The 27,828-nt window shown below is 44.9% G+C and overlaps 1 protein-coding gene across 2 annotated transcripts; it reads left to right on the top strand.

Moving 5' to 3' along the window:
• Positions 1-1,084: 1,084 nt before the first annotated feature.
• CDC25A (cell division cycle 25A) lies at positions 1,085-27,563 on the top strand. Of its 2 annotated transcripts, none has more exons than XM_039528089.1 (16): positions 1,085-1,462; positions 5,197-5,282; positions 6,978-7,026; positions 8,484-8,522; positions 8,709-8,745; positions 9,190-9,291; positions 13,236-13,355; positions 15,466-15,603; positions 16,887-16,961; positions 18,834-18,989; positions 19,369-19,458; positions 20,036-20,098; positions 20,196-20,294; positions 21,963-22,093; positions 22,446-22,557; positions 24,836-27,563. In XM_039528089.1, the coding sequence occupies exons 1-16, from the start codon at positions 1,299-1,301 to the stop codon at positions 24,974-24,976; spliced, it is 1,602 nt and encodes a 533-aa protein (XP_039384023.1). In that variant the 5' UTR covers positions 1,085-1,298; the 3' UTR covers positions 24,977-27,563. The 2 variants fall into 2 exon arrangements, with proteins under 2 accessions (XP_039384023.1, XP_039384024.1); XM_039528090.1 differs by having other exon boundaries at positions 9,193-9,291.
• Positions 27,564-27,828: the final 265 nt, after the last annotated feature.

A 27,828-nucleotide genomic window follows, 5' to 3' on the forward strand; every position in this document is an offset into this window, starting at 1 on the left:
ATAACAACCACCCAAATTCATGGTTTCCGCCTTCAGCACCCCCACTATAAAAATTGTTCCAGCACCACTAGACTTGTGCTAAAATCACGAGATTTGGGAACATTGCTCTCAAAAACAGTTAGAAAAGTTGCCCTGTAAAAATGTCATCAGGGTGGTGGGGTGTTTCCATGTTTATGCCTCATTGATTTTGGCATCACAGGTGCTCAGATTACAAGGTGAAAGATCTGCTTTGCTCATTGCCGGGCCTGTGACCTCCACCTGGGATCTGAGGGTCAAGCTGATTCCTTCCCACCCTGGGCAGCATCACCAGACACAGAGGTTCTGGGGGCCAGGTTATGGCCTCATTACAGCCCCATTACTTTCAGATTATGCTCTCAAGTGATGCCTGTGCAGCCCTATTGCCTTCTGGTGGTTATACCCCGTGACTCCCTCTTACAGTCCCCTTCCCCTCCCAATGATGCCCTCAGTGATGACGTCTACCGAGGTGCTGACGTGAGGTTACTGGAGACTACAAGACCCAGCATGCAACGCTCCACCTTGAGCCAAGCGGTCGAGCAGCTCAACCTGGAGCGTTGCATGCTGGAACTTGTAGTGCCAATGGAGCGTCTAGGGCCAGGCGCGCAGAGCGCGGTTGCTAACCCCTTGATCACGCCCCTTATATACGAGTGTCAGAGAAAAAACCCGCCAGCGTCCAACTGGTCTATCTGCAATTCTAGTGGTCGAATCTCCTGTCAAACGATCCAGGGGGCGGGAAGAAAGAAGACTCGGCTGGTTTCAATTGGTCGTCCCTCTTGCCGACTCTTCTATTTGATTGGTCAGAACTGCTGAGTAGGCGGAGAGAAGTTGAAGCCTGTCTTGATTGCTCAGCATTCTATTGGCCTTTCACTTAGAGACTAGGGCAAGGTAAAGCGATGAGACTTGGTGATTGGCCGGCTGCAGGGAAGGGTCGCATTCTACTGGTCAGTGTCTTTGCCGTTCAATGTGCTGGGTGGGAAAAGAAAAAGAGTCTGGTTGTGATTGGTCTGATAAAGTTACAGCTCTCTTTCACTCACCGGATTTGCTGTCGCTCAGAGAAGTGGGCGGGCCGAGGAGAGGAGACCGCTTCTGATTGGTGGGGCCAAGTTTGGCGCCAGCTTCGGGTGTATGCAAAGCTCGAGAGAGAGCGCGCGCGCGCGCTGGTTGCGCAGCGTTTGCTTGACGGGGGTTTGTTCTCTACGGGTGACGGGGAGGGTCAGAGCGTGGAGGGTCGCGCTGACAGCAGGAGCCGCTCGGGTCCGCTCCCACCCCACGCCGGCCTCATGGATCCCAGCCCCCCCCCAGCGAGCTCCCACCGCCGCCGCCTCCTCCTGCCGCAGCTCCCGGCCGCCGGGCCCGGCGTGGTGAAGTCCCTGTTCCCCGCCGAGCTCTCCCCGGTCGCCGGCCTCAGCCTCACCATGAAGCAGCTGCAGGGCCTGGGCTACAGGTGAGACCGGCCGTGCCAGCGCCGCCGCCTCCCTCCCTCCCGGCCCCTACCCCCCATATCCCCCGGGTGCCCGCTCCCCTCATGACCCGCCCCTGCAACCTCCGAGCGCCCTGGTGCCTCTCACATGGCCCCCGCCCCCGCAACCCCAGAGCCCCCCGGTGGTGCCTTCCTCTTCCCCCCCATGCAGCCCCCCACCACTCCACCCCTGCAGCCTCCATAGCTCCCCGGTGCCTTTCCCCACAGGACCCCATGCGCTCACCCCTTCAGCCCCCGTAGCCCCTCTGGTGCCTGTTCTTCTCTCCCCTCCCCCCACGTGGCTCCCAGGACCCCACCCCAGAGCTGCCTCGTGCCTGCCCCCCATAACCTCACCCCTTCAACTCCCTTCCCTCCACATAGTTCCCAGGACCCCACCCCAGAGCTGCCTCGTGTCTGCCCCCCATAACCTCACCCCTTCTATCTCCCTCTTCTGTACGTGTCTTCCAGAACTCCAACTCTGCAGCCTCCCTAGTGCCTTGGTGCACACGTGGCTCCCCTCAGAGCCCTCTTGTGCCTGCCCCACATGGCCCCCATGATCTCATCTCTTCATAGCCCCCTTGGTGCCTGCCCCAGGACCCCACCCTGCAGCTTCTATAGCCCCCTGGTGCTTGTTCCCCTCCCCCACATATGGCTCCCAGGACCCTACCCCTGCAGCCTTCAGAACCCCTCTGTGACTGCTTCCATGTGACTCCTATAACCCCACCCCTGCAGCCCCTATAGCCCCCCCTTTGGTGCCTGCCCCATGACCCTGCTCCTGCAGCCTCCCTAGTCCCCTGTTGCTTGTCCCTTCCCCCATATGTGGCTCCCTGGACTCCCCCCTGCAATCCTCCAGAGTCCCCTTTTGCCTCCTTTCTCCTTGACACATGTCTCATGACCTCACCCCAATCCCTGCAACCCCTGTGAATCCTGGTGGCTATCCATATACAGCCCCGACAACTCCTGGTGTCTGCCCATCTCCCCAACATATGGCCCCTGTTACCCCACCCGTGTAACCACCACTGTGGCTCCCTGTTGCTTTTCTCCAGCCCCCATTACCCCACCCATGCAACCCCCACATCCTCCTAGTGCCTGCCCACTTCCCCTATGTGTAGTTCCCCTGAACTCATCCCTGCCACCCCATAACTTCCTGGCACTGGCCTCCTTGGTGCACTCTTTCAACACACAGCACACACATGTTGCCACACGATCTCCATATTATCTATAGTGACTGCCACCTCCCCCACACATGTGGCCCCCACACAGCTCCCATGGCCCAAGCCTTGCAGCTCCTCACCCAGCTCCCCACCCACTGCTACTGGTACCTGGGCTCCCAGATCCCTGTAATCCTTCTCCATATGCCACTCCTGCCTCTCTATTCAACCCCTATCTTGCCCTGGCAGCTCCACCTGGTCCCTACAGCCTTCTCTTTCTCCTCACACAGCCCACATGATCACATCTTGGTAGCCCCTCAGTTCTCCTTGGCTCCTATTTCCATTTTCCAGGCTCTCTGACCCCTGCAGCCTTCTCCTGCCCCTCCCCCCCTGACTCCCCCAAACAATACCAGCAGTCCCCTGCATTCCACTTTCAATCTTCTTTGCTCAAACCCTGCACTCTGTTATACCACACCCTCTCACTTCCCAAAGCCTTCTGAACACATCCTATAGCCCTTCTTCCACCCCAAACCATGTAGCCTCTTACCCATGCCATGCAAAGTCCTCCATTACTGTCTCAATATTTCTAGCCTTTCTCTGCACTGAAATAACTGAGACTGTGAATTAACGATAAAGGGCCAAGTACATCCCTGGTGTAAGTTCGATACTGATAGTTTACCAGGGATGAATCTGCTCAATATGTTGGTTTGGCCCATTCTACTCCACTTCCAGAGTTAGGTATTGGCAATAATATTGCAAAAATGATGATTTAATCACTAGTCAATAATTACACAATAGGAGCAAAATTCATCTCTGTGAATAGGGCAGCACAAGACCAACACAGCATTTAAAACCTACTTAAAACCTGATTGAGGGGGAGGGGGGCATAAATAGTATAAAGTTGTTTTTAGATGGCCCTCTGCACAGGGATGAATTATTTTCTCCCACCATTCTCTTCCAGGTAACAAAGGAATTAAACGTGAGATTATTTGGGTTGGGTTGTCTGCCACTATTCTACCTCTTGGCTCTTTGATAGACGACATAATACCTATAAATTCATTCCATCCAATAAGTACTCCATTACACATGCAATGTGGCCAATGCACACAATGTTATTTCAAATTTTAAGATATTTGGGGTTTATTTCAAAGCCCCAGCTCCTGGAGGCATGAGATTAGAAGAGAATCTCAAGTTTAATTGTAAAGAAGATAGTTTCTATCTCTGATACATGCAGAGAAAAGCTTAATCTTGATGCAAGTGTATCTGAATGACATGGAAACCAGAAGGCAAAGAACCTCAAATATATTTATCATGATCTTAGGCCTGATTTTTTAATTTTTAATTGCTTTCAGGACATTGGTGTAAATCCAGCCCACATCATTAAGTTGAGACATGTTGGCAGGAGTGTGCTGAAATTTGTATTACTCCTGTAGGAGTTCTGCACCAAAAATTATAAATTCTGCGCACAATGTTACAAAATTCTGCATATTTTATTTGTCAAAATAACTGAATATAATCACTCTGGTTTCAATTATTTCAGTAATTTACTTAAACTACAGTACAGTGGATGGAGAATGAGAGTGGGGAGCATTGGAGAAAATCCCCAAACCCCCTTGCCTAACAGTAATGTAACTAGGTTTTACCCTTTATTTCTAGTTCTTAGTCAACAAATATATGCATCCATATGCTCAGTGTTGCATCATAGGCAACTGAGGATAAAGTGAGGGCTGGGGAATCAAACTCACAATATATATTGGCTACTGAACATATCCAGAAAGGTCAGCAGCAAACAGTTCATGGAGCACATTCTGATAGGAAATTTTTTCAGTCCAAAAATTTAGATCAGTTTTAATCACTAAAGCACCATGAGCATTTATAAGGCCATACTGTCCTTTACACCACTCTGGCAATGGAAAGGAACCTTAAAACGTTTACACCTTTTTTTATGCTCCTGGGGGAATTCACAAAAAGAATGGGAACAATTCACTAAGCAGGCAGGCAGCTACATTCTGCTCTGCCTCAGGGGACGGTGCCTACCCACCCCTAACTCTTCAAAAGCCCTGCCCCTCCACACCAAGCAAGCTGCAATTGCAAGCAAGAGGGACAGTGTGTCTGTCTCTCTCACACGCACTGTATAGCCTCTCCCCCTCAGACAGTAATTTAGGTCTCTACCAGCTGTTCCGGGTGCCCGAAACAACCTGCCTGCGTTGCCGGGGAGAGGCGCGTGACCGCTCTTGTGGCTTCCTTTTGCTTCCCCATCAGAAGTCATTTATCTGTGAGGGAATCAAAGAAATTTGCGGGGGACAGGAATTCTTTGTATGTGCTGTGACACAGAATTCCCCCAGGTGTATTGTATTGCTCCTACCTGTACTGTGTCTATGGTTACTCAAAACTTCAATTTGCAGGACTGTTAAACTGGCACCTTTTGCATTGTCCACTACATAAACTGATCAAAAGTAGCCATTCCAATTTGAGCTCATCTACTGTGTATTTCTATATTTTAAACCTATTGTGGTGGTTCCTGTCTGAAACATTCAGTAAAATAACTCATTTTCTTAATCTTTACAGTCAGTATGAGAATTCCGTGCAAATGCTGGGAATGAGGAACAGTAACAATCTACAAAGAACAGACTCATCAGAATCTACTGATTCAGGTTACTTTTTAATCCACACATAAGTACCAAGGAATGAAAAAGCTTGACATCCTCTTGCCTTGTATTATAAAGAGCAATATTCAGGTTGTAAGAGGAAGCTAATACTGTGTACTTGCGTAATTCTCTGCAACAATAATTAATCCTAGCAACCTTCCTAGACACATTTAAAAAAAAAAAAAAGTAAGTTCAGATGTTAAATGATTTGTCCAGCATTGCATAGTAAGTCAGTGGCAGAGCCTGTGTAGAAAATCAGTTCTGGCTCCAATTCACTAGTGTTTTCTGCCTCTTTGTAAACCATTGAATGGTAAACATAGCTCTCACATGTTAATTTGTGGTTGCTGACAATAAAGAGGTAATGGCTTAATGGTCTAAGCAATGGGTTTGAAATACCTACGCTCCTTGGAGTCACAAATTGAGTTCTTAGCAGAATTGACTGTGCTTTTCATCCTTCTGAGATAGATAAACTGCGTGAATACGACATAATTTCATGTTGGTCGTCTCGATTAAGACCTTTAAACCATGATTGTGTGCTTTGTATGGTCACTAGAGTTCATGGGGTGTTAAGAGGGTCTTTGTACAAATCCACCATGCTTTACACCCACTGGTGGCATATTGTGAGATTTTGGTTGTCCGACTACTGTCCTTGCACCCCAGATATATGTAGAGCCACTGAAATACAGCTATGTCTAAAACTTGAAGTATTTTGGGATGGAAGGTGCTACATCAATGTAAATATTGTTTAGAGTGGTATGGTTAACTAATACTACTAAAATCATGGGGGTTTATGGTACTCTATTGAAGCAACCCAGTATAGGTAAATGGCCTCTCTATGTATGTCTTGTCATGTGTACTGCCATGACTGTACCATGGTACTCTAGACTACAGATGGAACCTTTACAGTCTGACACAAAATGAGTAGACACCAGATCATAGGGGGCACGGTGGTAATAGGATAAGTCAGGGAGACATGGAGATGTAGCTTGCTTCTACCTACTTTTGGTCAAAGCAGTTCTTTTAAAGCACAGCTCTTTGGAAAAGTCTTCATAACCTTAAACCTAGCAGAAGCAGCTGTATTGCTTAATGCATCACCTGACTTTTGTATGTCAATAAGGTACTAATTATGTTGCTACCTGGACACTGATTTGTCTTATGAAGGCTTTTTTTGGTAGGTGACTGTGTGAGATGTGATAATATTACCTCCTTTGGGCAGGGGAGGGAGATAATAAGAGAGCATGGCTAAAAGCTTGCGTATAGGAAACAATCAGTTGGCAGGGTTAACCTGCAAAGGAATGGCACTGTGTGAAAAAAGGCCAAAATATTAGTTAGGCTGTGGTTCTGAAGCAGTATGTTCCTATCCTGTGGGACAGTTTCTCATACAGGGCAGTATGGTGGGATATTTTTATTCCTCCTTTTCTCACTCACCCCAAAGGCCCAGTATCAAACCAATACCTGTGGTCAGAAGTAGTAGCTGGGTGATATTCATGGCTGCCTTTCTCTTCTCCCCCGCCGCCCCTGCTTCCAGTAGGGGATGAGTTATGGACCTGGACCTGGTCTATGACTCTCTCTGCATGGCAAACAGTTGCCATGCTGAGCAAGTCACTGTAACCTTTTGTGGGGAGAAGATCTAAGACTCCTCGCTAACAGTGCCATGTACTTTATATTTTCAATAGTAAAAACCATTTTTGTCTTTCACAGGCTACTGTCTGGATTTTCCTGATCCCCTGAACTCAGACATTGAGGAAACGTATGTAAAAATATGCTAAACTTCTGGCATTTTAGACTATACTATTAACTGCTAAATGTGGGCTAATGGGAGGCTTGATCTGAAATTTCCACAGCTAGTACATGTAAAATGGGCTCTTCTCACTTAACCTTCTTGAAGTGTATGTCTTGGCACATTGCAGCTTGAGATTTTAGGTTTTCTATCACAACAGAATGTGGCCCAGACTACTTAAGTCTTATGTCTAAGTTAATGTGTTGCCCAGACCAAAGTATGTACTTCTGAGAACCCTAAACTCTGAGCATCACATTGGCACCTTGCTTAGGAGTCTGAGGGCTGCACCTAACTTGCATGTAACTTATAGGGTATGGCTACACTGGCGATTTGCAGCGCTGGAAAGCCTCCACCAGCGCTGCAATTAGTAAGTGGCCACACCTGCACTCAGCATGGGGAATAAAGATTCCAGCGCTGGTTCTGCAGCACTGGTCATCAAGTGTGGCCACACACCAGCGCTGTGATTGGCCTCCAGGGTATAAGGATGTATCCCAGAATGCTTTTATAAATTACTCTCTTTGTTTTGTTATGCAGCCTCTTTGTTTGCTGCTTATCTAAAAACAAACAGAGCTCCTGTTTGCTGTGATCATCTGTACCTGGCTGTAAACAATCAAATGAGAGGCAGGAAGCTGTTTGCAATTAAGAGTTAAGACTAAGGGGTTGGAAAAATGTTCTGATTTTTCAAGACAGGAAGCTAAACACACAGTGTTGGCTCCAAACCACTTGAATGCTGGGATAGCTGCCCATAATGCATCACTCCCAACAGCACTGCTAATGCTGCAAATGTGGCCACACACCAGCGCTGGTAGCTGTGAGTGTGGCCACACACCAGCGCTGCTCCTACACATCTGGATGACCAGCGCTGCAAACTACCAGCGCTGCAAACCGTAAGTGTAGCCATACCCATAGTTTCCATTTAGGCTAATCTGCTGTTAATACTATCCTGAATTAGGAAACGCTAGCTAGTCTCCTTGGGGAAACTAGGTTGGGGAAACTGGGTTTAAACCTCCAGCCCAACTGAGACAATAAGTCTCTAGGAAACAAAGAGCAAGATGGCCTTAAGAACAGCAGACCGTATCTATACATACAGTGCTGCACCGTGTGTGGTGAAGACGCTCTATGCTGATGGGAGAGAGTTTTCCCGCCAGCATAAAAAAACCCACCCCCTCAAGCAGTAGAAGCTTTGTTGGTGGGAGAAGCTCTTATACTGGCATAATGTACGTCCCTCGGGAATGCTTTATTCACACATAATTTATGCTGGCATAAACTGTAGCGTAGACATAGCCTAAGGTGCACAAGTTTGTAACCTGGGGACAAGTAGCAGCAATAAACCTTCCATGACTTTGAGTTAAACAACACTAAGTTCAAAGTATTGGGTTATGAATTAGCAATAAAGATAACTAATGTCCTTTGTCTGCTTTTTTCAGCTTTGAGAAAAGGGTTATAGAATCTGGCAGACTTTCCAAGTGAGTATAATTTTAATTTTAGCTTCCCTTCTTAATTAGTTATCTATTGGTCTGTTAAATTATGCTACTAGCTAATTCAGTTTTGCAGTGGAAAATCTGAGTTGTGTTGTCCATTACTTTAATAGCTTTTCAGCTTAAATGTTAGAGTAAAATTTGATTCTATTTTTGTCTGTGTTCTCATTGCAGTATTCAGTTACCCATCAGAAGAATACGTTCCCTCCCGGTAAGTGAGGGGGATTTTGGTCTTTCAGGAGTGGCAAAGAGTTTTTCAGTATTGAGTGTTATGCTACTTATCTACCCGCTTTTTTATCAGCAGATATCCAGCAAAACTCATTAATCTTCCAGTCGCAAGAATCTGGTGTTGCATGTTGCTTAAAATTAAGATAATAGAAAGTCATAGGCTGTAATCTTGAAATGGATCAAAGTGTAATCTGTTATGTTCTACAAGGCAGCCTGTCACCAGCTTTATGTGGAAGTATTGCATGCCGGGATCTGTTGTCTCCAGGGGCTGCGTGTCCATGGCCAGCCCTTGCCTTTAACATAGTTTGTGCCAGATTGGGTACTGCAGCCCTTACATTCTTGGCAAGCTGTCAGCATGGCCTCTCAGTTGCCCAAAATTTGGGGAGCTGGTTGATATTGAGAAGGATTTATCCTCTCACTTTTGCAGCAGAAGCTTCTGGGGTCTAGTCCTGCTCTGAAGAGGAGCAACTCAGATTCATTGGATTGTGATGTTTTTCACCTGATTGAACCAGATGACAACAAAGAGAATGTAAGTTTAACTCACTCTACACATCTCTGAAGTAGTGTAATATGGGAAGCTATACCCAGGAAGCTGTGACTTGTGGTAGTACGGGGCTTGAAACATAGAGAGAACTCCTTATTTGGGGAGGAGGTTTGTAATGAGTGGTTGATGTGGTGGGTAAAGCCTTTTCTTCTTATTTTGGTGAACTGTGCATTCTTAAACTTCTCCATGGTTTGTCTTGCAGAATTTGCACTTATCTGGTGCAAAAGCTGACTTTCCACTTTCTGTATTGCCATAATGCCGAGTAGCCCCATTGTGCTAGGTACTATACAAATGCAGAACAAAGCACTTACAGTCTAAGACAAAAGACAACAGACTGATACAGACAGAAAGACATGGGAATACAAGAGACAGCTAGACAGTGTCGGTCAGCCTAATAGGTAGTGGTCTAGTCTAGCCATTGTCAAATTTTTAGACATTGTGGCAAAGAGCTCTTAAAAGGGATTTGAAGGAAAACACTGCAGTGGCTTTGTAGATGTTTAAGAGGCTGGGGGTCACCCAAGCATGAGGCGTTAACAAGTAGGCAGTGAAGGCTGACATGGGCTGATTGGAGGCAGGACTCGATCTGTTAATACTGAATGACAGATGATAGAGTGGGAGTTAGGTTGTGAAGGGTCTTGAACATGGAGATAAGTAGCTTATGTTTTGTGTGATGGAGAAGAGGGAGCCAATAGAGGGACTGAGAAAGGGGTGACACGATCAAAACTGTAAGTTGGAGAATCATTTTTGCAGAAGCATTGTGAATGGATGAGAGCCAGGAAACGCTATTTGTCAAAACCAGAAAAAAGGACATTTCAGTAATGAAGGTGCAAGTCTGGATGAGAGTTTTATCTGTTTGGATGGACAGGAAAGGCCATATCTTAGAAGTTATGTAGAAAGAATTGGCAAGACTTAGACATAGCCTTGATGTGAGGCTCTAGAGAGGTCCAAGTCAAAGATGATGCCCATGTTACAGACATGAGTGACAAGCAGAATGGTGTTGTCATGCACGGTTATTGAGAAGACAATTGGGGGAAGAGCTCTGGTTTAGCCATGTTGAGCTTGAGTTGATGGTGAGATGTCCATCCGGAAAACATTAGGCTGAGATATTAATTTGGACAAAAGGAGATTAGTCTGGAGAAGAGAGGTAGATCTGAGCCATCAGCATAAAGATGTATTTGAATTTGTGGATGAGATTACCCAGTGATAAGATGTAGGAGGAGAAGAAAAGGGAACCAAAGACAGCACTCTAGAGCCACAAAAATTGGAAGGTGGATGAGGAGGATCCTCTGAAGGATGCGCTGAAGACATGATTAGAGAGGTAGGAGGAAAACTGGGAGTGGACAGTCACAGAAGCCAAGAGGAGACAAGATTTCAAGAGGAAGACCATGGTCGACTGTATCAAAGGCAGCTGACTGGTTAAGGAGGGCTGGGTTCAGGTTCTGAGTCTTGGCCAAGAAGACATTGGTGAGAGCAGGTTCAGTTGAGCACAAGGGGTGGAAGCCAGATTGGAGAGGATCTAGGATGGATTTGGAGGAGAGGAACTCTGGATGGCGACTATAAACAGCACGTTCAATGAGCTTAGAAATGAGAGAGATGAGAACTGAGACAATAGCTGAAGAGTTAAATGGGGTCAAGGGTGAGGTTTTTTTAAATGGGAGAGATTAAAGTTTGTTTGTTTTTTGCGAGGGGGATGAGGCAGAGGAGAGAGAGGTTGAGGAGGAATTTAGGTAACGATTGAGAGTGGGCATGAGGGAGATCAGAAAATGGATTGGGGTCACTAGGGCAAGTGGAGGGGTTAGAGGAGGAGAGCAGAGAAACTTTTGCCTGTCACTGGGGAGAAGGAAAATTATAGGCAGGGACAGGAAGGCAAGGTGAGGGGAAGAGGAAGGTCATGTCACATCTTGTCAATTTTCTCTTGGAAGAAGTCAGTGAGAACCTGTGGGGAGAAAAGTGGAGGGAGGATGGGAGGATTTGAGGCGTGAGTCAAAGGTGGTAGAAAAAGCAGCTGGGATTGTGGGTATGAGATTCAGTTAAGTTAAAGAATTAGATACGTCTCGCTAGGAAGATGGCAGAACTGAAGGAGAGAACAAATTTGTAAGAGAGGAAATCAGCCGGGTCCCAGAATTTCTGCTGAAGACTTTCCACAGCATGAGAGCAGGAGTGTAGGAAACAGATGTTGGAGGTGAGCTAGAGCTGGAGGTTGGCAGGATAGACCTTGTGGTGGGGGAGAAGGACAACAATCCTACAAAGAGAAGGGGGCAGAGAGCAGATTAGAAGTCATCAATGCTGATAGACTGGAAGTCATGGAAAGCCCCTGTGAGAGGGCACGGGCTGATGGGTGGTGCTGAAAGAGATCATGTGATGATTGAAGAGAGGGAACTCAGCAACAGAGAGATCAGCGAGGGTAGTGCCTCTTGAAGACCAAGTCAAGTGAATGGCCCTTTTGGTGGTTGGGAGAATTGAACCAGGGCTCCAGGTTGAATAAAGAGCTGTAGGTGAGGGATTGTGCAGCTAGTGGGTCAGATGGGTCATCAGCATGGAAGCTGAAGTTACCAAGAATGAGTGTGGTATATAGAGGAGAGGAGGAGAGAGCCAGAAGTTGAAATTGGAGAGGAAGGCTGATGAGGAGGAGTTGGGTGGATGGTAAATGACAGCAACATAGTGGGAGAAGAACCAGATACAGTGATGTTGAAATCAGAGGAGGGCGGTATTGGAAGCAGCAGTAACTGGAGAGAAACCCCATCCTCACCCAACCATTACAGATCAGATCCCGGTAAGGGAAGAGCCTTCTGTAAGAGCGCAGCTACAGAGGCAGCATCAGATGAAGGGTTCTGGGAGAGCCAGAAGCTGGAGGGAGAGAGAGATGAAGAGATTGTGAATGACTGAGACCTTGTTAGGGAGACAAGATGTTTTTAGAGAGAGAACGGGTATTCAACAGACAGCAAGAGGAGGGAGATGGGTGTGAGGGTAAGAGTGGTGGCATGTGAGGGGACAGATTGGGGGGTGGGGATAGCAGGAGGGCCCCGACTGGGGCAAATGTCACCAAAAGTGACAGGAGGAGGGAGGAGGAGGTTGATGTGAGACCTATATTCTGATGAAAGAAAGGGGGAGATTGGGTGGGAACTGCAGAGATGTGAAGGTAACTGGGAAGGGGAGATGGATGCTTCCTAATTCTTGTGCCCTATTAAAATGGAGGATTGTTCTAGGACCACTTCAGCTCTTTGTTAGGAATGTTCATATCTCAAAACTAATCTGTGGGGGATGGGCCCTAACCTAATTAGGGCATTCTACCTTCACTGAGGATCTAGAGTCCAAACCTACTACCTTGTCATCCTTCTAACTTTCAAGGCTTTCCCTTACTGGCTCTCCAGACAATTGCCCTATCAGGTTGTAATTATCAAACTGTAAACATCTGTGATTTCATTAAACTGAGTGAGTAAATCTTTAAGGAACTTGTCTGGGGCTATTGAGTCCAACTCCATTATAGACCAACTGGCTGTGAATTCGATCAATGAAGAAATCTTACAAGGGCTCAGATTTCTGCAGAAGCATCTGTCATTCTTAGGAGTAATGGGAGGAGGGTGCAGCTTGTCGCAGAACAGCAAGTTCATTCTAGTGATTTAGGCACAGATCTGGCTGCCTATGAAATGATTAGATAGGACTCTTGCTGGAAAGTTTGATAGATGCAGGGCTGATAGTTGACTGTAGAGGATACTTAGAGGAAGTGAGTCTAATTCTCCTATATTAATCACTGTTATAACAGCTTTCCTTTGGAAATGCACATATCCTGAAAGATTTACTTACTCCCTTGGATTGCAGGGAGCTGAGTCCAAGAGGGATGGGCCGTAAAATCTCTCTCTGCAATGGGCCCTTCAACTTCTAAGCTTCGTCGGTTTGATAAAATGTTTGTCTTGCTTCCTTTCATTAAGGAGTCCTTTGAGTTTAAGAAGCCAACCAGGCCTGCTTCTCGTAGTTGTCTGCGTATCCGTTCCCTTGAAGATGGAAAAGATGTTTTTGGGCAAAGACAGAACTCTGCCCCAGCTCGAATGGTATGCATCAGGCTGTCCTTGGCAACTAACCCTTTGCCTAGCCTTAGGCTTGCTTGGGTCTAGGATGAAAAGCGCACACAAGTGGTGGTCCTGAGACATGATGCTCTGGGGGTGGGAGAGGGAAGAAACACCAACTATTTTCTGCATCTTTATTGATAACACACTGAGCTGGAAAAAAGCCCACCCAGCTTTCAGGCTTTAAAGCTGGGAAAAATCTCATTCTACCCTGAATATGGGAAATCAACTAGGGGTGTTACCATGACACCACTAGTAGTTATTGACTATAATCCTTCATGAAACTTGAGCTAAACTGCAATAAGTCAAGTGAGCATGGATGTCTAACAAAGCATGGATTGGATGAATCTGTTTATGTTGTTGCTGGTTCTGCAGTGAAGCAGATGTGTTGAAATTTAGATGCATTTAAAAGAATAAAATTGAAAATTGCATCTATAACAATATAGGGATGAAGTACTATTCTATGGCAAGTTCTGCTGCTTGGCCAGGGCATCCAGGAAAGGGGCCAAGACCACTATATATAAGATGGGAATTGGGGACTCTGGTTTTTATCTCCTACTTAAGTATGGTAATCCCTCTTCTTTCTGAATACCTCTCCTGACTGCATGCACAAAACCTGGAGATTTGGGGTAACATCCTGTTACTTAGACCTCCCCTCTCTGCACCATCCGGGAAGTGAGCTCCCCTTTGCAAACACGCAGGATTGTATAATTTCCAAGAATGCAGGATTATCCTTCAATGGAAAAACTAGCAGTGAAGTTTTTCACTATTCTGCTGGCCAAATAATAGTGCCAGAGCCAGGTTTGGAGCTGCCTAAGCCAGTTGATGAATAGGTGGGATGACTGTGTGAACGCCTCCTGTAAATCCATTTCAAGGAATGGCACTGCTTTAGCTGCTAGAACCAGTGTTCCTAGTCATCTAGAAAAGGGAGACCATAGTGTCACACTGTCTGGAGTGGCTCACAATTGTGAGTGCCAATCTCGGGTCAGAAAATAGGGCAGACACCCCAAACTGGTGATATATTCTATAATTAGATTTCACCAAGACAGTAACAAAAGTGCACTCCTGGATCGCTATACCAATGTTACCATGGAGCCACAGTCTGTCCCCTTAGACCTTTCAGCCTGTTTCCACCCAGACAAACTGATCTTAGTGATAAAGATTATTAAAACCAAAAATCACACTACGTCCGGTTCCTTGCAACTCCAAAAGGTCAGTCACTTACCCCAGGTCAATGGCTACGCTAGATCTCACACCAAAGACAATGCTGGCAGCCAGTTTCTCTAGTAAAGATTCATTTTCTAAGAAAAAGAAATGAGTTATTGAGAGATTAAAGCAGGTAAAATACATTAACAGGTGAGTCTTAAGTTTGTAAGTCCAAAATGATAGCAGAGATGTAGTAATCTGCTAGTTTTCCGTGAGTGTCTCAAGGTTACCCAGAAAAACTTTGGGAATCTGTCTTGCATCTGTAACGCTTCCCTGTGATTGTCCAAATAGTTCAGAGAGAGTCTCATTCCCTGGATCCATTCTTATAGCTCCTTTCCACGGAAAGCCATCTGGCAAGGGTTTTCATTCACAGCCTGGGCTTCTCCTTTGTTGACTAAATGCAGACTGGGTCTGTGAATTTCCATTGTGGAACACAGTGACCCATGCTTTGAAGTTAGCAACCTTCTTCATTTATATTTCCAAAGCTCTAGTCGTATTTGATGAGTAAACTTAATTACCAGGATATACGCTATGTAAATTATAATGTAATGGTGTATAACAATCCTTCATTAGTTTTCATGAAGTTTACTCAAGTAAATTCTCATCTTCATACTTTAACACACACTTTTGATCTATGGTTAATTAAGTACAGGGATATACACAATGTATCGTGATAGCAATCAGCAGGGTATGGATAGGTGAAAACAATACCTATTAACACATCAGTGAATTGGTCTGTGCATACTAGTACACTTAACATTTCTTTGATATTCACACACAAGTGAATTGGCCTATGGCTCTGACCTGCTGGTCTGTCAGTGTCACACATAATCCCCAGAATAAAGGGCTGGATGCAGGCTGCCATTCAACCAAAATGTCTTTTTTCCAGTTTCCCACTGGTGAAGCCCCTGAAGGTGACTTGGAAAACTATAGGCCTGCTTTCATGCAGCAGTCATCTCTATCTTCCCCTGACACTGAGGAAGAAGATGATGGATTTCTAGATATATTGGATGGGGAGGACTTGAAGGTATGTGAAAGGGGAGTGGTTGATTTACACTTGTGGGGGACAGCATTCCTGTGTGTCTATTGAACACTGATTTGGAAGTAAAGAATCTGCAGATGAGAAGCGATGTGTATATATAATGTCCTGAGTGCAGAGGCTTGATGCAGGTTTTTAAATGACAATAGTAGTGTAAATTCTAGTTTAGCCTTGTAGGGCCATCAACAATCTGTTAATGGCATTTGTCCAGGGTGAACATCTATGTTGAGCAATGGCTCTAACTAAGATAGAACTATAGAATTCTTTCATCACAAGTGGCAAAAAGTTGGTAATTGCTGATGATCCTCCAAGAAGACTTAATGCTGTAGGCCACTACAGACCTCACAGCAGCACAGCTGTACCGCTGTAAGGTTTCCCATGTATCCGCTCTGTGCTGACGGGCGAGAGCTCTCCCACCGGCATAATTAAACCACCCCAAAGTGGTGGTAGCTATGTCAGCAGGAGAGCATCTCCATGGGGGTGCTTTTGTTAGTGAAACTTATGTCCGTCAGGGGGGTGGGTTTTTTCACACCCCTGACTGACAAAAGTGCTAGTGTAGACATAGCTATAGTCTTTTTCACCTCTTACTGCCTTTCATAGAATTACAGAAATGTTATGCTTCTGCTTCTAACAGCAGACTGTAGACCTTGTCACTTCAGTTCCTCACCAGCCGACAGTAGCAGTTAAATGGAGACAATTTGCTGCTGTTCCTATGTTGATAAATTACTCACATTTCAATTTACTGGGGAATGCCCAGGAAATAGTGGGGAAGGAAAACATCTGTCTACAGTGGGATATGTAATGTAGAAGCCATATTTCCGGGAATGGAGTCATGACTGGTAAGCCCAGAATTGGATGTACCTTCTTCTTTGCAATCTTTTGCTTAAACAGGATGTTGTTCCCATTTGAATGCATGTGAGCAGGAGACTCTTAAAGTTGTAAAGTAACATTTTAAAAATCATAAATGGATTTTTGTTAAATGAATCAACTGCTGTAACTTCCCTCACAACAGCTTTAAGACTCTGCCTTTCCAGTATCCTAGTCTTCATTAGAGTGAAGTTCCTGTTAATCTAAGAATTACCAGATAAATGGTAGTTCCCACAGCAGTGAATTAGTAAGTAATCCCAAAGAACTGTTTTGCCACCTGCATTAAATTTAAATGCCTGCTTGAGCTGTGCAAAAGCCTTAGACATGTTGTGTAGCCACTGTCCATGATGAAATGTGGTTCTCCTGAAATGTGATAGAACTGAGGTAACTTTCTCCTTCCTCAGAACGATGAAGAGATGCCATCTGGTGTGGCAAGCCTTTGGACTGCTCCACTGGTCATGAGAAAAGCAGACAACCACGTAAGTGTCCCATCCCACCATAATGAAACTTGCATCTCTTTCAAAGGGTCACCTGCACCTTTGAAATTCCTTATTAAAAACTGATCAAATCATTACTCTTAGTTGGCATCCCTCGTACACTCAAGGCATAAATTTGCCAATATGGCTTTCGAAAACTGCCTTTGAGACAAGTGACCATAATTGCACCATTGAGCCTGCACCTCTCGGGATCCAGGGCATGGTGGTCCCTACATGTTAGCTCTTAACCTTAGCCTGCCTAATGACTAGAGGGTTCTGTCTTTGTAGCATTTGGAAACAGTAGGACAGTATCTATAGGATTTAACTGTATTAAGGTTTTTCCTTCAGCGATTTGAGAGATGTCCAAAGTTTGCATCCTAAACAGAATCTTATAAATGTCTCTCCAGCCCATTCTGCATACACCCATCTGTAATGCCTCCAGCCACCATCTTTTAAGGCTGAAGTCCGGACTCCCTTCACAGTCCCTCAACTCAGTTTGTTAATGTGCTAGAGGATTTTCTGTCAAGCTATAAAAACACTCCCTTACCCTAAGGCCAGAGCATGCTTCTCTTGTAGTGTTCCCAACTCAGTAAACCTGCATAGCAAGAGACCAACATTAGGATCTAAGATCCCTATAAACTGCATGGCTGCGCAGCAGCCTATTTAGCGCTGTGCGGGCGCTCAGGGAACCTGTCCAGTTGAGACCGGGTGCAGGGTGGGGAGACACTCTCCCGGGCCCCAACCTGCCGGGGGAGGGGCATCCATAGGCACTGACTTCCCCTTGAGCTGGGAGTGCTCAACAACCTCCCCCTTCCCCGACTCCTTACCCCTGTCCCGTCTCTTCCCCACCTCCTCCCTCAAGTGTGCCCCATCCCTGCTCCTCCCCCTCCCTTCCTACATGCCACGAAACAGCTGTTTGCAGTGGGCGGGAGGGGAGGAATTTGTCAGCAGGGCCGCCAGCAGATGAGAGATGCTGGGGGGTAGGGGGAGCCAGGCTGCCAGTGGGTGCTTATGTATAGCACCCACTAACTTTTCTCTGTGGGTGCTCCAGCCCTGGAGCACACATAGAGTTGATGCCTATGGGGGTGCCCCTCCCACACCCCCAACTGAGCCCTGGACCTGCCGGGGGAGAGGTGGCCCGAACACAGCCCTGGCCCAGACCTGCCACTGCCTGAGTGCCCCTCCCCCCCTCCCCCCAACTCAGCCCCAACTGGGACCTGCCCTGCCAGGGGTGGGGCACCTATCCCATGGCCCTGGAGCTGGGGGGAAGTCCTCTCTCCCCGCCATAGCCCCGGAGCACCCTCCTGCACCCCTAATCCCCACCCCAGAGCTTCACCCCCAGCCGGAGCCCTCACCCCCCCACACACACTCCAACCCTCTGCCCAAGCCCCTCAGCCCCACCCCAGAGCCCGCACCCCCAGCCGGAGCCCTCACACCCCTGAGCCCCAACCTTCTGCCCCACCCCGAGCTCCCTTCCACACTCCAAACCCCTCGGCCCCATCCCCACCGCATGAATTTTGTTACGTGCACCAGTATAAAGGTCATGTGTCACACATCACCTCCATATTAGTGCACATAACATTCATTCTGCACATGAAAAATGAAAAAAAAATTAGAGGGAACACTTATTAGGATCCGAGTTTCTTGCATGGCAACTAAATATACGGCCAGTATTGAAGTTAAAAGAGGTCAGCTGGCTGTGGCACCACATTATGCCTCTGCTACTTTGCTGTGACAATCCAACACCCGCTCGTGCTCTAATGAAATCTTAAATAAACATGTTTGCAGGAAACTTTAAGTTTGAGACTGATCTAGATTTTAACGTCATCCTTCTTGGCTGGGGGGACTGTCTAATTTTTCTCTGATTTTTTCCAGATTAAACGGTGCCGATTGTTTGGATCACCATCTCTGCCCCCCAATGGTGTGGCTAGGAATGCCCTGAAAAGAATTGAAAGGTCCCAAGAAGAGACCTCTCCAGGAAACAGCAAAAGGAGGAAAAATGTGCCTGGAACACCCTCTGAAGAAGCAATAGTTGGTGGCTTAATAGCTAATATTAATCCTTGCCTAATCAGTTTTATTTTGTGAGGCTAGGTATCCAATTCTTTTATAAATTTTAACAAGGATGTTCAAGAGAACAATGCTCTTCCAGGCAGATAACTGTTCATGTGACGAGCTGTAGTCTCTTAATGCATGATGTTAGGGGATAGGTTAGGTGGGCTTGAACTCTGGTCTTCCATTGTGATCCCAAGTGAAAATAAATTTGAGGGTGTGGCAGGCCAGGATTTAGATGTTCTATGATATATACCAATTGATGTTCATGTCTACTCTCAGTGAAGTGCATTGATTCTCTGTGGGAAAGGATAATAGGCCGTTGTTACTCAGTAGTCATCTCTAACTGTTGTTCCTGTAGAGTCTGAAACTAATTAGGACTCAGTCATCCTCAGAGATTGAGAGCATTTTGGACAATGACCAAAGGAATCTTATTGGTGACTTCTCAAAGGTAACACTGATGGTTTTTTTTAATAGCATCTTTGTGTGTCAAACTAACCCAAGTCAGGTTCTCTCTTGCTCCAACAGTGCGTGTTTGAGTGGTCTATAAATGGTAAGCACTAAAGTGCTTTAACAATCATTTACTAATTAACTCCTCACCTGTGTGAGGTATTCTGAATCCTTTCCCACAATTCCCTACAAACGGTTAAATTGCATCCATTTTCCCTCTGTCTCTTTTGATTGTAAGGTCTTGTGGGTGGAGTTTTAGAGACAAGCTACTATGTCAGCGTGGGCAGCCACAAACCATGACATGCGTTGTGGAGGACTGCAAACTGACTCAACTTCCTGGAAGTCTTCGTGCCTTGAATGTTGTTCAGAACACTCTGGCTTGGCTTGACCAGATTGCATATGCCAAATTAATATTAAAATAAATTATGGGCAGGTGCCTCTGCTGATCTCTGAATTGTCTAGTTATACTAATGTGCCATAAAATCAATAACCAGACAGTCTGTAACTGAGATGTATGGTTTACACTGTCATAAATGGGATTTCCTCAGTCTGAGTTAGCCTTCTGTTTTATTTTTTAGGATTACCTTTTCCACACTGTAGATGGGAAGCATCAAGATTTAAAATATATCGACCCAGAAATGGTATGTATCCCAGTGGCAATGAGAAATTGCTTTGTACAAAAAAGCAAACTCATGTAGCACATAAGATAAGCTCCTGAAATCTTCTTTTTCTGTGTAGATTGTATCCGTGCTGACTGGGAAGTTTGCAAGCTTCATTAAGGAGTGTGTGATAATTGACTGCAGATATCCATATGAGTATGAGGGAGGCCATATCAAGGTACAGTGACCCTGGAGGAGAAATGTATAGGTGTCTGATGCCTGGGCAAATCAGGGAGCACTGGGAAGTATCTTAAAGATGCTCATTCCTAGCTGTTCATGAGCAAATCCAAGGGTAGGCTGGCAGTTTAGGGCTTCTTTTTTTTCCCTTCGGGTTAAGGAGATGGTGTCTGAGTTTATATTTAATCTTATATTTAAAATTATATTACAGCCCTGCCCAAAGTCCCCAAACACAGTTGGGACCATGTTGTGCTGTACAAACTGTGTAGGACTGCGCTCACTCTCCGTGATCTCTGGATTAGCTTTCCCTCCGAAGGGAGGAACACTCAGCTCTCCGTGGCTAGAAGCAGGGTTTGCCTTAATGGGAAGTGTAGGGCATTTGTAGAGGACTGACCGTACACTTGTTTCTCTGTAGAAGAATCAGAAAGTTAGGATACCTAATGTCTCTAGGGAAACAGATATTAAAAACTTCCATAGCTTAATCTGACATTCAGTTTACTTTAACTAAATTTTAATATTCTAGCTGTAGAAGAAATGCCCTTATTCTCTTACACAAGCTTTGCAATGTGAGCAGTTATTTTGAAGAGTGCTGCTTGAGTAAGCTGGCGAGTTCTAAAAAGCAGTTTGAGAGCACTGTGCTTTGAGGTGGAAGGTTCATATCAGGAAAAAGATCTTGGAGTCATCGTGGACAGTTCTCTGAAGATGTCCACGCAGTGTGCAGAGGTGGTCAAAAAAGCAAACAGGATGTTAGGAATCATTAAAAAGGGGATAGAGAATAAGAATATCTTATTGCCCTTATATAAATCGATGGTACGCCCACATCTTGAATACTGTGTACAGATGTGGTCTCCTCATCTCAAAGAAATACTGGCACTATAAATGGTTCAGAGAAGGGCAACTAAAATGATGAGGGGTTTGGAATGGGTCCCACATGAGGCGAGATTAAAGAGGCTAGGACTCTTCAGCTTGGAAAAGAGGAGACTGGGCGGGATATGATAGAGGTATATAAAATCATGAGTGATGTGGAGAAAGTAGATAAGGAAACGTTATTTACTTATTCCCATAATACAAGAACTAGGGGTCACCAAATGAAATTAATGGGCAGCAGGTTTAAAACAAATAATAGGAAGTTCTTCTTCACACAGCCCACAGTCAACTTGTGGAACTCCTTGCCTGAGGAGGTTGTGAAGGCTAGGACTATAACAGCGTTTAAAAGAGAACTGGATAAATTCCTGGAGATTAAGTCCATTAATGGCTATTAGCCAGGATGGGTAAGGAATGGTGTCCCTAGCCCCTGTTTGTCAGAGAGTGGAGATGGATGGCAGGAGAGAGATCACTTGATCATTGCCTGTTAGGTTCACTCCCTCTGGGGCACCTGGCATTGGCCACTGTTGGAAGACAGGATACTGTGCTAGATGGACCTTTGGTCTGACCCAGTATGGCCGTTCTTATGTTCTTAAAGCTAAATCCTACCAATGTGCAGTCACCCACGTGACCACAAGAATGGGAGCTGTTCCAGCAGAGAGAGAGCTGCTCTCCAAGAAGTGTAAACAGCTTTCTGTTACCAAAGGATAGCAAAGCTAACTGCTCAACAAGAAGATAGAAGTGGTTTTTTACATCTCCCCTCCTAACTTGTGCTGTATGCTCAGTTGCGACTTTGCCTTCCCAGGGTGCTGTAAACCTCCACATGGAAGAGGATGTGGAGGATTTCCTGCTGAAGAAGCCTATCATGCCATCAGAAAACAAACGAGTAATAATAGTATTCCACTGTGAGTTCTCCTCAGAGCGGGGTCCCCGAATGTGAGTATCTGAGCATGGTCCTACCTATGCTGGGATCAGAATCCCACAGCTGTGCTTGTTACACAGTTGTTACTAGTTAGTAAGCTTTTGAAGATGGTTTAAGACTTTAGGTAGCAACATGTCAAACGCTTATGCAATTTACTGTAGTAGGTGCTGGCTCTGTCATTTCTGATAGACAACTAGTTTTCAGAATCTGTCAAACAGTACAGCATGTGTTCCTAACAGACGGTGGCTGGCTGCTGTACTCTGTTCTTTGAGTAACGGGAGGCACAGGTTAAGAATGTGGTTTGCACAAATATAACTTCCTTTCTAAACTCAGGTTTGTAGCTTTTAACCTCTGTCCCTATTACAGGTGCCGGTTTGTGAGGGAGAGAGACAGACTGGGGAACGAGTACCCCAACCTGCATTACCCAGAGCTCTATGTGCTGAAGGGGGGCTATAAGGACTTCTTCTTAAGATGCCGAGTAAGGATCTCTCATTTATAAACTTCTCATTGCCCTTCTGTTTTCACTCCTCACAACAGGGTTAATAACATTGAACAAATGCCTCTCTCTCCAGCTATATTCAGCTATAGGGCTTAACCTGTGCTTCTGAACAGATGCAGAATAACTCACTGCGCTGTACTTCATTCTTCTTGCTCTTTTGTACATAGTGGTCTTGCTGTGCTACAAGACTAGATTGATTGCTATGATTAACTTGCCATTTGAGGAGTTTTTGTAATAAAGGCTGTGACCAGGGTCTCACGGGGGGCCAGCTGTGGTCACTCAATTAGGGTGAACTGCAAAGAATGGGGCAGCCAAACCCCAAAAAGCTGGTGGATGTTCCAATACTTAGATTCACCAACCAGCATAAAACAGCTTCTTTATTACCTTACTGGTTACTCAGAAGTCCAAACAACACAGTTCCCTTAAAGTGATCCAGCCTCAGGCCTCCATCCAGGTACCCAAATAAAATATGATGATTTCTGAAAATCTGATTTCACCATAGAAAAGAAAAGGTTCTACCAATCCCAAAGGATCGGACACGTTACCTCCCAGGTTATTGAATGTTTCAGATCTTACCCAAATACACGCTACAGCCAATTCTTATTAACTAAACTAAAATTTATTAAAAAACAAGAGGGAGGGAGTATGGTTAAAAGATCAATATACATACAGACATGAGTTCAATTCACTGAGGTTCAGATTCACAGCGGAGATGGTGAGCTTTGTAGTTGCAAAGAGTTCCTTTAGAATTCAGTTCATAGGTCATAGTCCAATGTCCAAATCTCACATTCAGGGCGTCCCAGCATAACTGGGACCTCAGTCTTGCGACTCAAACGTCCCTCGATGAAGCTTAAACAGATCTGAGATGACAGAATAGGACCCAAAGATCTTTTATTCAATTTCATGTGTTTTGACAAGTTGGAGTTCCTCAGGGAACAAAAGGTCATTAGGATGACTTTGAAGGAGGTCCATCACCGGTACTTAGCCGTATGTTAATTTGTATAGCTATTTGCTTGTTCCTCCCCCATTCACAGTACATTTCAACAAGAGATGAATACCAAGAGATCCCGTTTTTACAATTTATTTAAATATCAGAATACAGCATAGACAGGGACTGTTGATTACATTGTCGACCCTATGCAGACATATATAAATACACAAAAACACAAACATTATCTCCCCAAATGTCTTTTGAGGTTTATTTATTTTGCAAGATGTTCAACCCTTTCTAGCCATGCATCACCAAGGCTCTTGTCTAAACCCTCTCCACACCTCAAAGCTACCTATTGTTGTCACTCCTGGTGCTCACCAATGTCTCTTGGATGAGGTATAAAATTGACCTTCTGTAGTTACTAAAATCCATGGCGTTCTTCCTGAAAGCAAGAACAAAGGAGAAACATGGGGTTTGTCTGATGCTGTATGACGAACAAAAGCCTGATTTTTTTTTCCCATAGATTCTCAGCTTGTTTTTACCTTAGAAATATCAGGAATGTCAAATCTGGTCTTTGTTGGGGCTCTTCCTAGTGTGCTCAGCCCTTAATTTGAAGGGTGGTATTAAATATTACAGCTTTTTCTGCCTTAGTGCATTTAAAAGTTTGAATACAAATTTTTTCCATCTCAATCAGGTTACACTTCCTTGGTGCCATGTACTTTATTCTACTAGTTCTCCAGCTAGCTCTCCATACTATTCCAGCATAGGCAAGGAGAGTGTTTAAAAAAAAAAAAAGTGCTCCCCTCTCCCACTTCCTAGCCTTTCTATTGCAAATAAACCCATTTCTTTTTACTGGCGTGCTAGCCAAATTTCATATAGAGCAGCTAGGCTCTACCTCTCTGTGTTCCCCCTACACTCTCGGGATGGACACTTTGTCTTTTCTAAATGGCTGTGAGTGTTGCTGTGTTCTGTTGGTTTCACTGGTGGGAAGAATGTTTCTTGGCAAGAGGCTTTGGGATGAGAACGATGTAAATATAAGGTTGTCCCCCCTGCTATGAGAGAGCTATCTTTAGGAGGGAGATGTCAAGCAGGGCTGAGTGAGTTCAGTCTGTGAATGTTGGCTTAAACCAACTTAACCAGTTGTTAAATTGCAATTTGGGGCCTGGATCTAGATGCCATGGTGATAGGATGGTTGTGTAGTTGTATGGATGGTTGTAAGCATGAGCTTGTTTGCTTGAGGCCTGGGGTCAGACAGGGTTCAGATAGGAATGTCATTTGTACAGGAAGCAATGACAAATTGAAGTGAAACCAGCTTTTCTTTCCCAGAACTATTGTGAACCCCAGAGCTACCGCCCCATGCACCACGAGGACTTTAAGGAAGACTTGAAAAGGTTCCGCACGAAAAGTAGAACATGGGCAGGTGAGAAGAGCAAAAGGGAACTGTACAGTCGCCTGAAGAAACTCTAAGGGCTGTATCGGTGGGCAGCAGAAGACTGCTCACCATGTAGGAAAACAGAAGTGGGAGGCGAGAAGAGTGTATCTGTTCCTTGGTCATGATTATCATGCACCAGCTCACTCCATGGACATCTTCGCATTCTTGTCAGTCTTGCTGGAAGTGATCAGAGAAACAATATGGAACACTTTTCTATTCACCATGCTGCTCATGTGGACCTAATGATCTGCCTGCTGACTGCAAAGATGACTTTTCTGTATGCCTTCCTCAACATGGTTCATGGAAATGGATTCTCCTCTTCTATGGCATATGTAGAAACAGCTATCCAACCGCCTACTGTAGGTGCGGTGGCTTGAGCTGGCATGTGCCATGTAAGTGTTAATGGTGAGATTATTTTAGTGCTTGTTTTAAAACTATGCCTTATTTTATTATTTAAGTACAGTCGAATGAAGCTAATACCACTGCAGGTGAGTCATCTGGATTGCACTGAGACCTCATTTCTGCTAACAGGCAACCTACCATGGGGTTCTCAAGTCTTTCAACCACAGCGCTGATTGGTTTTTGTTGGCAGTGTAATGCACTGTAGTGAAGTGGGATGTGGAGAGGTGCTTCCCTATGAGGTTTTTCACACAACGAAAATGCAACACCTACAGGAAGCCTACTGACAGTATAACGGGAAACTGCTTGTTGTGCAGATATCATGTTTTTAATTTATTCTGTGACCTAGGTTGCTTTATTTTATATTTTAACTTCAGGAACGTCTCCTTAGCTGTTTCATTAAATCTGAAGAAACCACCATTTCAAAGCAGGCAGAATTACTGCCAGTTCCCGTAAGCCAGAGAACAGGTTGCTTCTGGTGAACTCTGAAATGCTAGGTGGCAAACCTGATTATGTATTTAGCGTTGCCAAATTGAGCAGTGGTGGAGCAGCATGTTGCTGCTTCTTTCAGTTCTAGTTATTATCATGGTTTATATCTGGAAGAGAACCTGGCTATGTGGAATCATGCTTATCCTGTCATTTGCAAGTTGATTTGCTTCTCAGTGAAACTTCAGCCACCTCCCACTGTGCAACTCTGCTAAAACTACTTCAGCAGCTATGGATTTTTTACTTCAGATGTTTACAACTGATTTGTTGGAAGGACAAAGCAAGAGAGGAGCCTACAGCCAATGAGCTTTCACCATCAGTAGTTAGTTGATGCTGGTAAAAGGAAAAACTTTCAAAGGCCAGCTTTGTGGCCTCCAGTAAAATAAACAGCTAAATCCTAGAAATTAGCTACCCAAAAAAGTCTGAGGATCCCATGGCAAGAGATTGGGCCAATGTTAAACCTGTTCTAGTTGCTTCTTTGGCAACATGTAAAGCATGTCTAGCAAATGCTAAAGCAGCCTAATGACTTAGCATGTGATCTGGCTCTCGCTTTGAGCACAGCGAGACTGTAGTATGCTGGTTTGGCAATGGCTCTGCTTCCCCATGTGCCAACATATCATCAGTGAAAGCAGCCTTACTTTCCATAGATTCCCAAAGACTCTTATTTTTACCTTAGCAGAAATCCCAAAGTGCTTCAGATGGCTTGACTTGTGGCCTTCAGGTCAATGTTACAAAAATGGTATTTACATCAGAGTACAGCATGGGGAAGGTTTTGTGGCGTTTTATTTTGTTTTTAAGTTTCCGATTTCCTAAGGTCTACTGTTCAAGTTTTATTTCTTTAAGTTTCAAAAAGATTACGTAACACTTTTTTTAAGTTAAGTCTCTTATGGGTGGATTAATAAGTGTTAAATCAGTGCTGGTGATTTACCAAACTTATAATAAAACAACAGGAGGGAAGTTGTATTCCACATCCTCGCATGGCATTTTGTATTAGGAATTTCTGTAAGAAGCCCAGTGAAATGACTTAAATCTAAACTTCCTGAATTATGTGTCAGTATTAAATCTGGGAAGGGGAAAGTTGTTATGCAATCCAATCAGTAATCCATTTGTCTGAAGCTACCTTCTGGTAGATGATTACCTTCACTGTATGCAGGTGATCAGTATGTACTCAAAGCTGCCAACTTAGCAACATATCTGGGTAGTAAATCTGACACACATTCCTCCAGTGCAGCATGGTAAACAAATGTCATGTATGTAACAACTGTGAAGCTGCAAGTCCCATCCAAAAAAAGCAGGTGGGAGACTGTTTGAGTAACGTGTTTTTTCCCCCCCATTTGAAAGGGGTCATTCACCTTTCGTTTCTTGTGTAACAATAACCATTATAGCAATCTGTGGCTTTACAATTGTATTTCCTGAGAATACCCCCAACTTCCTGGTATTCAGGATATTAAATGTGTGCTGAGTGTCGCTGTTTAACACTGCTGTACCACACTGTTAATTAGTGGCAGTGTTCGGTTTGAGTTAAAGTTCCATGTAACCTTGTTTGGGGGAGTGGAAATACAAAACTTTGTTTTATACCTGACCTTGTTCTTTTGTATGTACCCTGGTTTGAGGATTTTGTGTGGGTGGGAGGGAAGTTGTACGATGTACATGGTCCTAAATAGGATCTGTACTAAAAAGAGCCTGCATCTGTAATAGACTCTTGCAGGCTGAGGGAATAAACTACCTAAAATCCAAGCTGTTTGTTTCCAGTGTAGTTCCATCTTTACTATCCTTGAGCAGTGTGGTGTAGTGTGGACAAATCCCATGCTGCCTTTCACACTTGAAAGAAGCTCCCTATAAACATCTGCAAAACCAACTCATTCTCCTCCTCCAAATCTCTCCTTAAAACTCCTCTGCCATGAAGCCTACAAAAGACTTAATGGTCAGGCTGATGGTGTGCTGAGGTCACAGCGCCAACCTTGTCTCATTGTTTCTTGTACTCCTCTGCTGGACTGTGTAT

This window comes from Mauremys reevesii, linkage group 2 (genome assembly GCF_016161935.1).
Source record: "Mauremys reevesii isolate NIE-2019 linkage group 2, ASM1616193v1, whole genome shotgun sequence".
Taxonomy (NCBI): domain Eukaryota; kingdom Metazoa; phylum Chordata; order Testudines; family Geoemydidae; genus Mauremys; species Mauremys reevesii.